This window comes from Lissotriton helveticus, chromosome 5_1, assembly GCF_964261635.1.
Source record: "Lissotriton helveticus chromosome 5_1, aLisHel1.1, whole genome shotgun sequence".
Classification (NCBI taxonomy): Eukaryota; Metazoa; Chordata; class Amphibia; order Caudata; family Salamandridae; genus Lissotriton; species Lissotriton helveticus.
In genome coordinates this window covers 1,720,624,202-1,720,638,559 of record NC_136065.1, presented here as the reverse complement: position 1 = coordinate 1,720,638,559, position 14,358 = coordinate 1,720,624,202, and the positions used below count along the sequence as shown (strand labels likewise).

At 47.5% G+C, this 14,358-nt stretch overlaps 1 protein-coding gene across 1 annotated transcript in view; it reads right to left on the bottom strand.

The window, feature by feature from the left end:
* LOC144753798 (nicotinamide N-methyltransferase-like) overlaps nt 1-4,936 on the bottom strand; it is a 56,854-nt gene extending 51,918 nt beyond the window's left edge. Inside the window, exon 1 of the mRNA XM_078641369.1 lies at nt 4,748-4,936. Within this exon, the coding sequence (XP_078497495.1) occupies nt 4,748-4,895 (148 nt within the window). The 5' untranslated portion in view covers nt 4,896-4,936. The remainder of the gene's footprint in view (nt 1-4,747) is intronic.
* Nucleotides 4,937-14,358: the final 9,422 nt, after the last annotated feature.

Below are 14,358 nucleotides of genomic sequence, written 5' to 3'. Positions count from 1 at the left end.
TGTGATTGTTACAAGCATACACGTTTTAAACAGCTGACTACCCTATCCAAGGCGCACTTCTTTCCATTACATTCACGTGTGTTCCAGCCACATCATTCTTCAAAGGCTTATGAGAATGTTTTACTTGCTGAAAATGGGAGTTACAATTTACATGTGTCAAATGTAATGGAAACCATTGGTTTATTCGTTATTTATCTAAGCGTGTGCTCGAGTTTGGGTAATCTCTGCACACTTTGCCATCGCTCTTCCCTGTGAGAGTAGAACTCTTCTCTGGCATTTCTCTATGTGCATTTTCACTGCTGGAGCTTTGTCACGGTGCCTGAGGCACGAGTGAGACTTTTGCGTTGAGGACATTATAGTGAAATCTACTTTTAAACTCATTGCACTACAATGTAAAATCAGCCATCTAACTGGCGTCATGTGTGGGACATTTGTGGTGGGAACTTTTCAATGACTTTTTTTAATCTGTAAGCCATCTCAAACAATGAAGTACAGCCTTCTTACCTGCTAAGCGCAAGTTTTCCTGATTTACACAATCGCATGACGATCGTGTGGATGTGCTGCTCGACATACTGTGGACACTGTTGCTAGGCAGTAGATCATGCTGATTGCAAATGCTCTGCTACACCGACGTGCCTTGAGCCATCCGATGCAGCGTGCCGCCATTTTGGGTGACGTTCCGACTTTCACACTGTTGCATTTTTGACAGAGCTCCTTCAAGAATCGGTTCTATTGCTGTGCCCATTTCTCTAGCATGCACTGCCTCAATATTCCAGTTTTTGCCAGCGTTTACAATGTCCAGCATTACATGATGCTCCGGAACAGTTTGGGGGAGTTTCTACAAGGATCTTCACACTCGTGAGAAGAGTTGTATTCAGCGTTATCCATGTTTTTCAGCTGCTGTGGGTATGACATTTTTCTTTGGGTCTCTGATAAGACTGTTCCAGTGTTGTCTGACTTATCTTCCTGCTTCAACAGAAGCTGCAGTTGGTGGTTTTTAATTGTCTTGAAATTCTCCCCCATTTCCACTAAAGTCGGATTACGCTCACAATAAATAGTTTTGGTTACTTTTGTTGGCCCCATTGGTCATCCATTTTTTAACTTGTCTTAATTTTACAGTGTTTATCTCTTTAACAGGCCTATTATGGACACTAGAGCATAGTATTAAGGTATTAAGTGGGCCTAGTGTTTAGGTCAAACATGTTGTAAGGCCACACCTTGTGTATTTGGGATTACAGTTCCATCTGCAGGGCCCTATGTTCAAGATGCCTCATTGGTAGTGTGTTTTTACTGTTTACATCATTTATTGTGCTACATGTTTTTTTCGTATCACAAATATCTTACATGGGATGGTTGTATGGGCTCTGTTTTTCCCGTATATTTAGGTTAGCTTAGGTACCCTTACATAAGAGAGGTCCTAATCTTTCAGTGGCTGACTGATTGTCAATTTATTTGGTATTGCTCGTCAATGTATTCTTCATCCTTTCTGCTTTGTTCATGGTTCAGGCTTTCTCCAGTTGTCGTATTTTACTGTGCATCCCTGAGTTTTGAACTCTTTTATACATTTGTAGTTTCTTGTGTACAGTTTCTCCCATGTTATATTGTTCTTTTTATTTTTCATTTAAAAGGACGGTGATATGTTATATCCTGTTTATGTAACGATATGTATCTCAGTTTACCTATCTCCTAGCTGCCCTGCAAGTGTTGAGAGTGGAATCTTGGTGTGACTGTGATGCTTGGAATGTTTGGGTGCCTGGGTGGATGAGTGGTGACAGTTGGAAGATGGGCTGAGCAGCAGGCTGGCTGCTCCTGGTGGGGCTGGCGTATAAGCTTCACCAGGCTGAAGGGCAGATGTATATGGAAACCATCTTACTTGAATTCCACCCTGCAACCTGAACTTAATAAAGAAACACTTAAAATACTACTCGCCTGCATCTCACTGAATCCGGACTGGTGAACAGCATCAAGGGACCCCGGCAGAAAAAAGTCCATAAAAGATTCTGAGGGCCTTTTTATGACTCTGGCTGTGCAGAAGAGGGCCGCCAGACCTGAGACCCACTCCTGCACCACCAAAGCCATAATTAGACCGCCTGCCGGATTCCAACTGGAATTCAGGTCAGGCGGTCCTGCGTCGGCTGGCCCACAGCGGTGGCTGATTAAAAACTCACATGAAAGCCGTAACAGGCATCGCAATAGGAACACCATTGCAGGTTCCTGCAGAGCATGGACTTTCAACTCCATTCCCTGTTCGAACTGGGGTGCATACAAACAGGGGGGGCAACTATGTGCCACCCTGCATCCATACCCAGGTGCAAAGACACCAGGGGACCCATTAGGGCTCCTTTGTTTCCTCTCCACTACACTTTTCAGGCTTACCACCATGAAAACCTTGGCAGAAAGGAAACTTTGAATATGTTTGGAGGGGCTGCAGCAACCCTGCCAAGCATATTGGGGCCTCAAGAATGTCGCAACACCGCCCGTTTGTGGTGGTGCCAATGCAGTTTGACTGCCCAAGTCGTAATGGAGCAGTCAGACCGCCAGTGCGGCGGCACCCGCACCACCACCGTAAAATCTTGACTGCGGCTTACAGAGAAGGGCATCCGACCAGGGTTCCATCGCCGTCAACCTAATACTTTAACTTTATCCCTGTCAAGCGTAACCAGGTGTCCCGAAGTGGCGCTATAGATTCGTAAGTCCTACATTGGACTTTTGTTGTCTTGGTGTCATTTTAAAAATAACAAATGTTCCTATTTTTAATAAATTCGTTTGGGATTTTTATTGTTTATTGTGTTTTAATTATTTACTGAATTGGGTTTTTTAAACCTGTCTCCTAGGTTAAGCCTGTCTGCTCCCAGCCAAGTTACCAAGGGTTGAGCATGGGAACAATTTATTGAGATCTGTACTGTGCCCTAGACTGTGTTAGAGGACTTATTGCCAGTGGCAGCTGCATAGTTACTACTACTAATAACCCACTTTTCAACACTAAGGAGACATATGGATGCTTAGTGAGTAAAATGAGCCTACCCAGAGCACATACCCCGGAAAAAACAAACTTTCACACACATGATGGTCACTGATAGAATTTCACACTCAAATGTAAGTTTAATTTTGTATAATTTACCGATACACCAAGCAGTCTCATTTGCACCAGATTTTTCTTTATATCCCGTATGCCCTTACTCCCTTCTGAATTATTTTACCTGACTTATTAGTGTACCTTAAATGAGGTGCAGCATAGGACACAAAAAAAGGCGGCATCATGTGAAGGCTTTTGGTATGTCAATGGACCTATTCAGGGGCTTATATCGCACAAAAGTTGTGGTTGGGAGAAATGGTAGGATTTTCCCAGTTTGCTTTGTGCTTGACAATGTCGCATTTGGATCAAGAAACACATATGAATCCCATCCGTAGCCTAAATTCAAATCTAGATCAAGAGTCTGGGCCTATGGGTCAAGAGTTACTTGGCAGAACCTGTGTGGCCGCATATTTTTCCAAAGAGTCACTACTGTTGTAGGCTTACCTCACTGGTTTGGCAGAGTGGAGTCAATAATGACCTGTGGCTTTAAATTGCAACACAAGAGTTAGATTCTGAAACACAATTGCTTGTATTTTGTGGTTGGCCTCTTCTGTGCCAGACTGTATGTTTTGAAGACCACTACATAGAACATGCTAATCTGCATGTCCTCTAAGATATTTTTAGCAAACATAAATATAAAGTTATTTTAGCCTTTGTTTTTCCATGGAATTCAGTGGTTTTATGATTATATTATAATTTGAATTTTTTTTATCCATCTTTACGGCTACCATCTTGGCAGACCATTCGTCCAACCTTCTGCAGGCATTTAATCTGGTAATTACAAGTTAGCCAGACAAATAGTATATTTTATGTATTGGCCCATGGGTTAAATAGTGACCAAATAAACTCACTGATACGATAACTGTTCTAAAAAGCAAGGAAGGATCAGCAAGCTTTGCTGAGATTTTGTCTTGTGCCTCTAAGTAACACAGTTATCTCTGTGAAATCTTCTAACATGACCCATGTGTCCCCTCACATTGTTTACCTTTGTTGATGTCAACGGGCATTTTTAATATCAACATGCCTGGGTCCGGAAACTATAATAACATAAGGGGCCCTCTACAGATGGTCGGGAGTTGGAGGCCTGGATATCGGATATTGGATTGCAGCTCTAAACGAAATTAGTTTCAATTAAATTAAAGTAATATAATGTTTTACTTTATGTGCACAGTGTTATTTTTCTATTCATTAAATTAAATTAAACAACACAATCAAATTACAGCACAAAATAATGTTCTCAGCAAAGACTTGTTTGATTTGTATTGAAAATTCAATAATATAACTCAGCCTGGTTCTTCGATCTAGAATAACATTTAGAAGTTTTTACAGTATAAGCAGTAAAACTATATGGAAACTGCACTTCTTTTTAATTTTATCAACTTTGAAGCTCATCTTTACACCTGCTATATCTTAATGCAGTTTTTCCACATCAGTGATGCACTAAAGCTGCACACGGTATGCAGGAAGATAATGACAACATTACCATCGGATAGGTGGCCATATTCGCATGGGAGAAGACACAAAACACAAGGTAATAACCTCACCTTGCATTATTTGCCATTACCATAAAACCGCTATTTTCCGGTGTTTGGCTCACATTAACATTAAAAAGTTAGCTACTGAAGTAAGAAGAATCACAAAATTGGAAGGCAGCTAAAAAGTCTTACATACCTGAACTGAAGGTTTTGACGAGCCATTTCAGTGGAAATCCTACAGTATCTTCCCAAAAACCTGACTCAGCGCTACAATATTCTTTAAACTTTTTTGGGGGGTCAAAATGTTTTCCATATTGAGCTATCATTGAAGAAACTGATGCCATGTTCACGTTCTCAATTGTCTGTTTCTTGACTCTGTTATCTTGCTTCTACTTCCTTGCCTGTGTCACGGTTTCCTCTTCCTCCTTTATAGGGTAACTGGAGCTATTAAAATATGTTAATTTAGAACACGTGCTACATGCTAATATTGAGCGTGTGACATCCTAAACAAACTATCTAGGTGTTTAGTCTCTTCCATTGCATCATCTGTGTGTTTACCTCATACCCTCTCTTCTGCTGTTTATGATGTGGCCTGGCACTACAACACACACTCACTCTGACTTTGTATGGATGTTCTGATGTGCTCCGAATGCCTAGCTGTTGTATTTGGCTCTTTTGGTAGGGTCATCTCCAAACATTTTGCCTTCAACCTACTGTTTTCTGAAGCCATTTCTAATGGCTTTTGGAACTCTGCACACTTTACCACTTCTTACCAGTGCTGAAGTACTTGTGCTCTCTCCCTTAGACCTGGTGTATTTGGCTTACAGCCAATTTGGCACAGTACTTTACTAGTAAATCCTAAGTAAAGTGATACTACATGTCCCCAGAGCCTGTAAATGAAATGCTACTAGTGGGCCTGCAGCAATTATAGTGCTGCATACTTAAGTAGCTTCTTTAAACATAACTCAGCTCTACAATTGCAGGCTGAGTGTGAAGTTTACCTTTTCATTTTGACCTGGCAAAATAAACCTTTTGCCAAGCCTAAACCTTCCTTTAAGATACATATAAATCTCACCTAGAGTATGCCCTACAAAGCCCAGATGGCAGGGTACATTATCTTTAAAACTTTCGGGCAAGTATGTTTAGGTTTTACGTGTCCAGATAGTGGAAAGGTCAACCTCTCCTGTAGGATAACACTGGGTTACCTTACTGCATTTAATAAGTGATAACCTTCAATTGGGAGCAAGAGAGAGATTGTGTCCTAAGAATTGTAATTTAAAACCCTCTTTAATGATAAAGTTGGATTTAAAGTCTGAAAAGGTAAATTCTGAAAATACCACTTTTAGGCTGCTGACACTAATGGCCCCCTGATGCCAGAGCTCCTTGCTTCCGTGGCCTGCTGGAGAGACTCTGGTGCTATGCTGGGGGCAATTGCACCCAAGCTGCTTTCTGACTGCTCACCACCCATTGTGGGCGGCTTTGCTGCCATGAATGCCCTGATTGGTGCCCTGAGGCCCAAAGGTGTGCGAACATGGGATGGAGCCGGGCATGGGCATCGGCCTGCTCACTGTCGCCTGACATCGCCAACCAGAACTCTGAACTGCCCCACCACAGTGGCATCGGCTGCACTGGAGAAGCGTCTGTGCCCCAGCCAGGAGACGTCCCATGCCTCAGCGATGATACAGGATGCCTGCTGCCTCTGCAGAGCTCCCGGTGGCCGATGAGGGCAGTGGAGCATGTGAGGCCGTGGTCCCAGCCCCACCCTACTCCAGATTTACCTGTTCCCAGTGCCTCAACAGCTGAGAGGGCCCGGGGCACTGAGCCTTCCATCTGCTGGCCCCAAGGAGTGGTTTGAATACCTTAGAGGTCTGTGCTCCAGACAGGCATGGCCTGTGATGGATTCTCTCTTTGTCCAGATAAGCACTGCCATGGCACCATGGGACCTGCCCCCTCATTACCTGCAGGCTGAGGCAGGGAGAGCCGCCCTTGGTGGTCATCCAGGGACTGATTATGGCTCCCCCGTCCTCTATTGCACTCCCCCCTCTCTGCTCATTGCCCACAAAGACTTGGGGGCCTGGGCGAGACACTGGCCATTACCGGTTACTCTGACTGCTGCTCTCTACTGCCTGGGCCCACCTATCTTCTCCAAGCTGGTGTCCTGGCTTATCTGCCCGCAGAGGGATCTTTTACCGGGCTGTTAGAGGCCCCATCCTTGAGCCCCACAGAGGATTATTTGAGCCCTGCTTCAACCCACTCATCTGCTGCTCTGGACCTGGCTGACCCCGATCATCAACACTTGGGCTGTGTGACCCAGGCCTGGGGGTTGCTTCTTGTTTCTACCTCCCCTTTTCCCCCTCGTGCTGACTGTGGGGGCATATACTAAGCCTGGCCAGAGTTCATGGATTTCTGTTATGCGGAACTCCGCAAAGTGCAAAAAAAATGCTGCTGCGCTACGCAAAGCTCCGCAAGTGGCAGAGTGCGTTAGATAAATGCCGGTTGCGATGATTCTCAGTGCCAGGTGCTTGTCCGCACTGTGCAATCATCACGAACGGCACCATGCACAGTGCAAGTGGGCGCTGCTTCCTTTCTGCAGCTTGAGTAGATTTTTACTTGAGGGACAGCTTTCTCAACGCGGACAGTTTTTCTCAATGCAATCGGTCACCAGCATCCGCGACCACTCGCAATGAGATATCTCACTGCCCGTATTGAGAAATCTTGCGGGGAGGTTGTTTTTCCACGCTTGCGCTCGCCAACTTGATTTTGACCACTGTGAACAAGGAAATATCTCACCAGGAGGTGGACTTTCCTCGCTCGCGCTCGCCAACTTGACTTTGACAAATACGAGTGAGGAAAAAACCTCAAAAGTTTTTCAGAACTCCATGAGGTCCTCGTAACGGGGAGTGCGGAAAACTTTGCAAACTCCATGAGTGGAGCTGTGTTCACTGCCCAGACTTAGCATATACCAGGTGGCCCTGGGAGACTATTTTGTGCCACTGATGTGGGGCCTGGAACATGTGACTGGCTCAACTGGCTGTTGGCAAGTGTGTTTTCCTACCTCAGCCTGCCCCAGTGCAGTGCCCCTGCCCCTCCTCCAGGGGCCCACGTCTGATTTGGGATTGCTTTGTCTCCAACTGGGACTATCCTCTGGTTGTTGGTGTGGATTCAGCTCCTCCCGCTCTCCCGCCACCGCTTGTGTCTCCTGTAATTGCTTTATCTGCATGGCCTCTAAGAAGGAATCCTGACAGCAGCTCTTTTCTGAAGCAGCGGCCTTCCACAAGCCCCCTGCACTGGTCCCACCATGCTGCCTGGATGACTGGATGGATTGCATCCTCCAGGAAATCATGGTGGTCGGCCACAAACTGAAATTGATGGATGCCAAGGTCACTGACTTCACCTCCAACATAAAGTCAATTTGGAAAGAGATCGGGTCTTTCAGGGCTTCCTGTATGGAGTGGAATCCCACCTTTATGCATTGGAAGCACAGGTAGCCAAAAGCAAAGGACAGGAGGTGGAGCTTCAACACCTCTTGCACAAAATTACTGACTTGGAGGACAGAAGCCATCGGGCTAGCATTCGCTTCTTTGGATTCCCTGGGCAGGTGGAGCAGGACGATGATGGGTACATCCTCTGTGACCTTATTTGATGCCTCTTGGGGCTCTCCTTCACTCCTCCTCTGGAGGTCCTATGTGTCCATCTAATCCAGAACCATGACCCAATGCCTACTGACAAGCCTTGCCTTCTCATTGCTTGTTTCCTGTTCCATGTCCAGGTCCAGCAGATACTGGCCTCAGCCCACGCCCAGAGTCCCTATGACTTTATGAGCCACAAGAACCGCATTGCAGAGGACTGCTCGAGAGAAACCAACAAAAATGCTGGGCCTTCCTGGCCCGATGCCCAGCCCTGCACAAGTGCAAAAAGAACAATTGATGGACAGAATGCTGAACAATGTCAAACATTCACCACAGTACAGGGATCTGGCCGAAATCAATTATTTTGCTGCTCCATGAATTCCTATTTAAACTCAGCCATAAGCAAATCAGTCTTGACCCTGCCCCCATGGGAACAGACCAGTCCAAATGGCCAGGCTAGATTCATTCAGCATTCTGTCTATCATTTGTTGCTGCAGCACTGTACAAGTGGGGACATCAAGTATGGACTGTTGTAACTGGCATGTATGTGGATCACCATGGATCGCAGCTTCATAGATTTCCTGGTCCCAGGTGACCTCTAGGCCTTTCTGGACTCCTTGCAGGACTCCATCATGGACTCCATCATGGGCACAACCCTGCCTGCCTCTACTTCTCACTGCCCAGATGGGGACCTGGCTTGTACCAGGCCACTGGACCAGCAGTGCAAGCGTGGCAAGTTGCTGGAGTGGCTTTTCTCCACACCTTCCCGCAACAACAAAGACAGTGTCAACAGGGCTGTGATGGAATTTACCAAGGTGTCTGGCAGGTAGAAGTCCCATTCTCCCTTGAATGCCATGTAGACACCTGACGTGGTAGGGGAAGACAGCAAGGAGACCTCCAGAAGGTATGTGATACCAACTGGCTGAGTCATGTGCTTGTATTTGTTCTCCCTTGTCTCCACTGTTGGGGTCACCTCTAGCATTGACTCCGTTCTGCCTAATGGCTCATTCCTCTTTTCTTATTTTTGGCCTACCACCACCAGCTGGGGCAGGTTGTAGGGGGAGGCTTTGTAGGAGCTCTTTTGGATTTACTGTTCTACATTTTCTTCAATGCGAATAGCGCTGATGCTGTTGCTACAGTTGCTCTTATTCGCTCTGTCATTTTGCTTTCTGGTGTGGGGAATGTTGCATGTGTTATATACTTTATGTTAGTGCGTATTGTTGATTGGCCCTGTGCATTACAGCCTGCCATGCTTCAGTGCCTGCTGCGCTGCAAGGGTCCCTTTGTGTAATCCCTAGCTCCGTGCCATGTCTTTTACTTCTACACTTTTCTCCCCACTGTTGGGTATAATTGTGATGCTGGCCCTGCCCTGCTTTGTGGCCTGCTTCCTGGCTTGAACTGCCTGGTTTCCCCTCCTCGGTGAGGGGCTCTTTCTCTTGGGGGGGGTTTGGGTGTTTTTTTGGGTGGTCTTATTGCTCATCCTCTTCCCAGCGGGGACTCGGGTGCTGTCTCTATCCTGGTTTACTCAACTCACATTCTACATCCCCATATTGGATGCAGGGTTTCTCTGCTATGCTGTGGGTATCCCTTCTTGGAGCCTTTCCATATTCTTCCATATCCTGGTGCAGAAGCTCCAAGGGGGGCTTACTCCCACCCTCAGGACGGTTACCCTTCCTCGCCTACATCTCCCATCAATTTCTTGTCCTTTCTTCTTTATTTGGCTTCCCAGTTTGGCCCATCCTCGACGCCCCCAGGTAGTGGGAACGTTTTTTTGCCACTGCGGTTGAAGTAGTTTTTCCCTTTAACGTCCCTCATGCATTAGGTACCCAAGCCCACTTCCTTCTTGTTTCTCCTTACCCCAGACCTTTTCCCTTTTTACTCCCCCTCCTATTCTTTTGCTCTCCCCTTGCCCTGCCCCACTCCCCCCCACCTTTCTCTTTCTCTTTTTTCATTCTTCCCCCTCCCTTTCCCACAGCCTATGTCCCTCCCACTTGTTCATCTACCTCCTTACCCACAGCCTGCCTGCCCCACCCTCTTCTCGTCCCACCTGTCCCCCTCTGTCCCTTACTCTACGTCCCATAACGCAATGCTCCTGATGGTCTTGTCTTGGAATGAACACAAACTTGTCAGAGTCCTCACAAACTCTTTGTGCAGCAGTGAAAGCCACCCTTAGGAGTCTGCTCAATAGGTGCCAGGCATAGCAACAAGCCTCCCTAGAGGCATCTGTCAGTGACCTGACCCGGCGTAATATGAACCACTAGGGGAGGGAACCAGAGGCTACGGGGTATTCAAGTTCAACTGGCCTCCTAGTAAGACAGATACACACAAAAGAAGCTACCCTGAATGAGTGTGAATGAATGAATAAATGAATGAATAGGTACTTCTAAAGCGCATGGCTACCAAAGGCCTCCCAGTGCTAATGACTAAGCCAATTACCAAAAAGAGACCATCAAGGTCGTTCTCTTTTTTCATTCTTCCCCCTCCCCTTCCCACAGCCTATGTCCCTCCCACTTGTTCATCTACCTCCTTACCCACAGCCTGCCTGCCCCACCCTCTTCTTGGCCCATCTGTCCCCCTCTGTCCCTTACTCTACGTCCCATAACTCACTGCTCCTGATGGCCTTGTCTTGGAATGAACACAATCTTGGCAGAGTCCTCACAAACTCTTTGTGCAGCAGTGATTGCCACCCTTAGGAGTCTGCTCATGAGGGATGCAGCGCTCCATAATAGGTGCCAGGCATAGCAACAAGCCTCCCTAGAGGCATCTGTCAGTGACCTGACCCGGCGTAATATGAACCAATAGGGGAGGGAACCAGAGGCTACGGGGTATTCAAGTTCAACTGGCCTCCTAGTAAGACAGATACACACAAAAGAAGCTACCCTGAATGAGTGTGAATGAATGAATAAATGAATGAATAGGTACTTGTAAAGCGCATGGCTACCAAAGGCCTCCCAGTGCTAATGACTAAGCCAATTACCAAAAAGGGACCATCAAGGGAACAGCAGGGTCTTCAGAGATTTACGGAAGGAGAAATTATTGGTCTCGAGCCAAATATGGTTTGGAAGTTGATTCCAGCTCTTCGCTGATATGGTGGAAAACATCCGTCCACCGCTCCGAACTTGATTAACTTTCTGAACTACTGCGAGACGTTTCCGTTCCGAGCGTAATGTTCTTTTAGGGAGGTAGGGGGTGGTGATAGTTCTTAAAATCGGAGATGACCTAGAGGAAAGCACCTTGTGGGCAATGCACAAGGCCTTAAACTGAATTCTCTCGGCCACTGGCAGCCAGTGCAAAGAAACAATCAATGGCATGGCTGATGCCCGATATGGAGCCTGCATTAAAGAGCGTGCAGCACAGTTTTGCACCATTTGAAGCTTTTTAATGGTGGCGCACGAGGCTCCTAGGTAAAGCACATTAGCGTAGTCAAGCTGTGACAATATCAGGCCCTGAACCAGCAGTTTCCCTGCACTAAAAGGCAGCAAGGGAATAATTTTTCTAATCATTTTGCGAATTCCAAAGCAGGTGGCTGCCACTCTACGTGATTGCTCCTTAAAGTCTAGTTTGTGATCAAACCACACTCCGAGACTTTTTATGTGATCTTTAGGTGTGGGCATAACACCTAAGCATTTAGGCCAGAAAACACAAGGACAATGTTTATGGATTTCCCCCAAAACATTAGTTCCATTTGGCACCATTTAACTTTAGGAAAGAGTTATCCATCCAGGTGGACACACTCTCCAGACAATTGGCCAAGTAATACTGTTTGTCATCCAGCTGATTGAGAGACACAATCAGCTGTGTATCATCTGCATATGAGACGATCTTAACCCCAAAGGGCATAACCATTTCTACCAGAGGTCGCATGTAAACATTAAAAGCATGGGGCTCATGGAAGATCCCTGGGGAAACCCCACAATGCACATGCATTCTCTCCGAGATGAAGGTGTCATCGAAGACTTGAAAGGACCTATCTTTAAGGAATGACTTCAGCCATTTAAGTAAAACTCCTGAAACCCCACTCTCTTTAAGTATTTCGGTCAGAAGTTGATGGTTGACCGTGTCGAAGACCACGCTGAGATCGAGTAGCACGATGGCTGCGGACCCACCAACATCTAAAAACGTTCTTGATTCTTCAGCCACAACTAGCAAGGCCGTTTCAGTGCCTTGCTGTGTGCGGACTCCAGTTTGAGAGGGGTGCAGCGATCGTTCTCTTCCAAAAAAGCAGAGGATAGAATTAACATATTTTTCATACATTTTCGCAAACCCTGATAATAGCGATATTGGCCGATAGTTTGCCAATATTTCCGGGTCCATGGAAGGTTTCTTAAAAAGGGCTCTAACCATGGCCCGTTTCCATGGGGATGGAACAATCCCAGTGGAGAGTGAAATTTGTCTGATTCTAAGATGGAAAAAGGTGCACTACGCCTTCTTCTCTGGGCATATCAAAAATTGAAATGTCTGTCCTCACACACCACCAGGTGTCGTGCTTCATCAACGCAGGGCTTGCTCTCTAAAAAACGCATTTGATAGAGAGCGGGACTTCACCTGGAGACAGGGAGGCACTTCTACAACTAAGTGGGGGCCTGTGCAAAGAAGTGAGTGGTTTAAAAATTAACGCAAAACCACATGTAATTTTATTTTTATGGGCTTTGCTTAATATGAAAAGGTAGGGAGGGGGACACGGGGTTTAGTACCCCATCCCCATCAGTTTTGTCAACATGTTTATGCCAACGCGGATGTAGAAGTGCCTCCCTGTCTCCAGGTAAAGGCCCACTCTCTATCAAATGCGTTTTTTAGAGAGCGAGGACTGTCGATGATAAAGCATGCCAGTCATTGTGGTATACAGAGGATGCAATTGGCCCTTGCTGTAGTCCAGCTCAGAGAAGATTTCCACATAGGGTGCCGCTCGCAAGCCGAGGAAGCAGTCCTGACACTTGCCGTTTTTCCTGTTCCTTTCCCTGGAGGGAAATTGCCGTAGAAGGAAGGACCCTGCGCTGTGCAGAACTGGGGCACTCATTTGGATTACAAACTTGGTCCTGACGGAGAGTGAGTACGGGGCTGGGACTGCGAGGCCCAGCATTCTGAGCGGCCGGTTACTCGCCGCAGCTGGAGCCTCTTCCCGCCCCGCCTCCCTGCAACAGCTGATAACAGCTCGCGGCCCCCGCTTCGCGGGAGCCGCTCGCAAGCCGAGGAAGCAGTCCTGACTCTTGCCGTTTCTCCTGTTCCTTTCCCTCGAGGGAAATTGCCGTAGAATGAAGGACCCTGCGCTGTGCAGAACTGGGGCACTCATTTGGATTACAAACTTGGTCCTGACGGAGAGTGAGTACGCGGCTGGGACTGCGAGGCCCAGCATTCTGAGCGACCGGTCACTTGCCGCAGCTGGAGCCTCTTCCCGCCCGCCTCCCTGCAACAGCTGATAACGGCTCACGGCCCCCGCTTCGCGGGAGCCGCTCGCAAGCCAAGGAAGCAGTCCTGACACTTGCCGTTTTTCCTGTTCCTTTCCCTGGAGGGAAATTGCCGTAGAAGGAAGGACCCTGCGCTGTGCAGAACTGGGGCACTCATTTGGATTACAAACTTGGTCCTGACGGAGAGTGAGTACGGGGCTGGGACTGCGAGGCCCAGCATTCTGAGCGGCCGGTCACTCGCCGCAGCTGGAGCCTCTTCCCGCCCCGCCTCCCTGTAACAGCTGATAACGGCTCGCGGCCCCCGCTTCGTGGGAGCCGCTCGCAAGCCGAGGAAGCAGTCCTGACACTTGCCGTTTTTCCTGTTCCTTTCCCTGGAGGGAAATTGCCGTAGAAGGAAGGACCCTGCGCTGTGCAGAACTGGGGCACTCATTTGTATTACAAACTTGGTCCTGACGGAGAGTGAGTACGGGGCTGGGACTGCGAGGCCCAGCATTCTGAGCGGTGGGTCACTCGCCGCAGCTGGAGCCTCTTCCCAACCCGCCTCCCTGCAACAGCTGATAACGGCTCGCGGCCCCCGCTTCGCGGGAGCTGCTCGCAAGCCGAGGAAGAAGTCCTGACACTTGCCGTTTTTCCTGTTCCTTTCCCTGGAGGGAAATTGCCGGAGAAGGAAGGACCCTGCGCTGTGCAGAACTGGGGCACTCATTTGGATTACAAACTTGGTCCTGACGGAGAGTGAGTACGGGGCTGGGACTGCGATGCCCAGCATTCTGAGC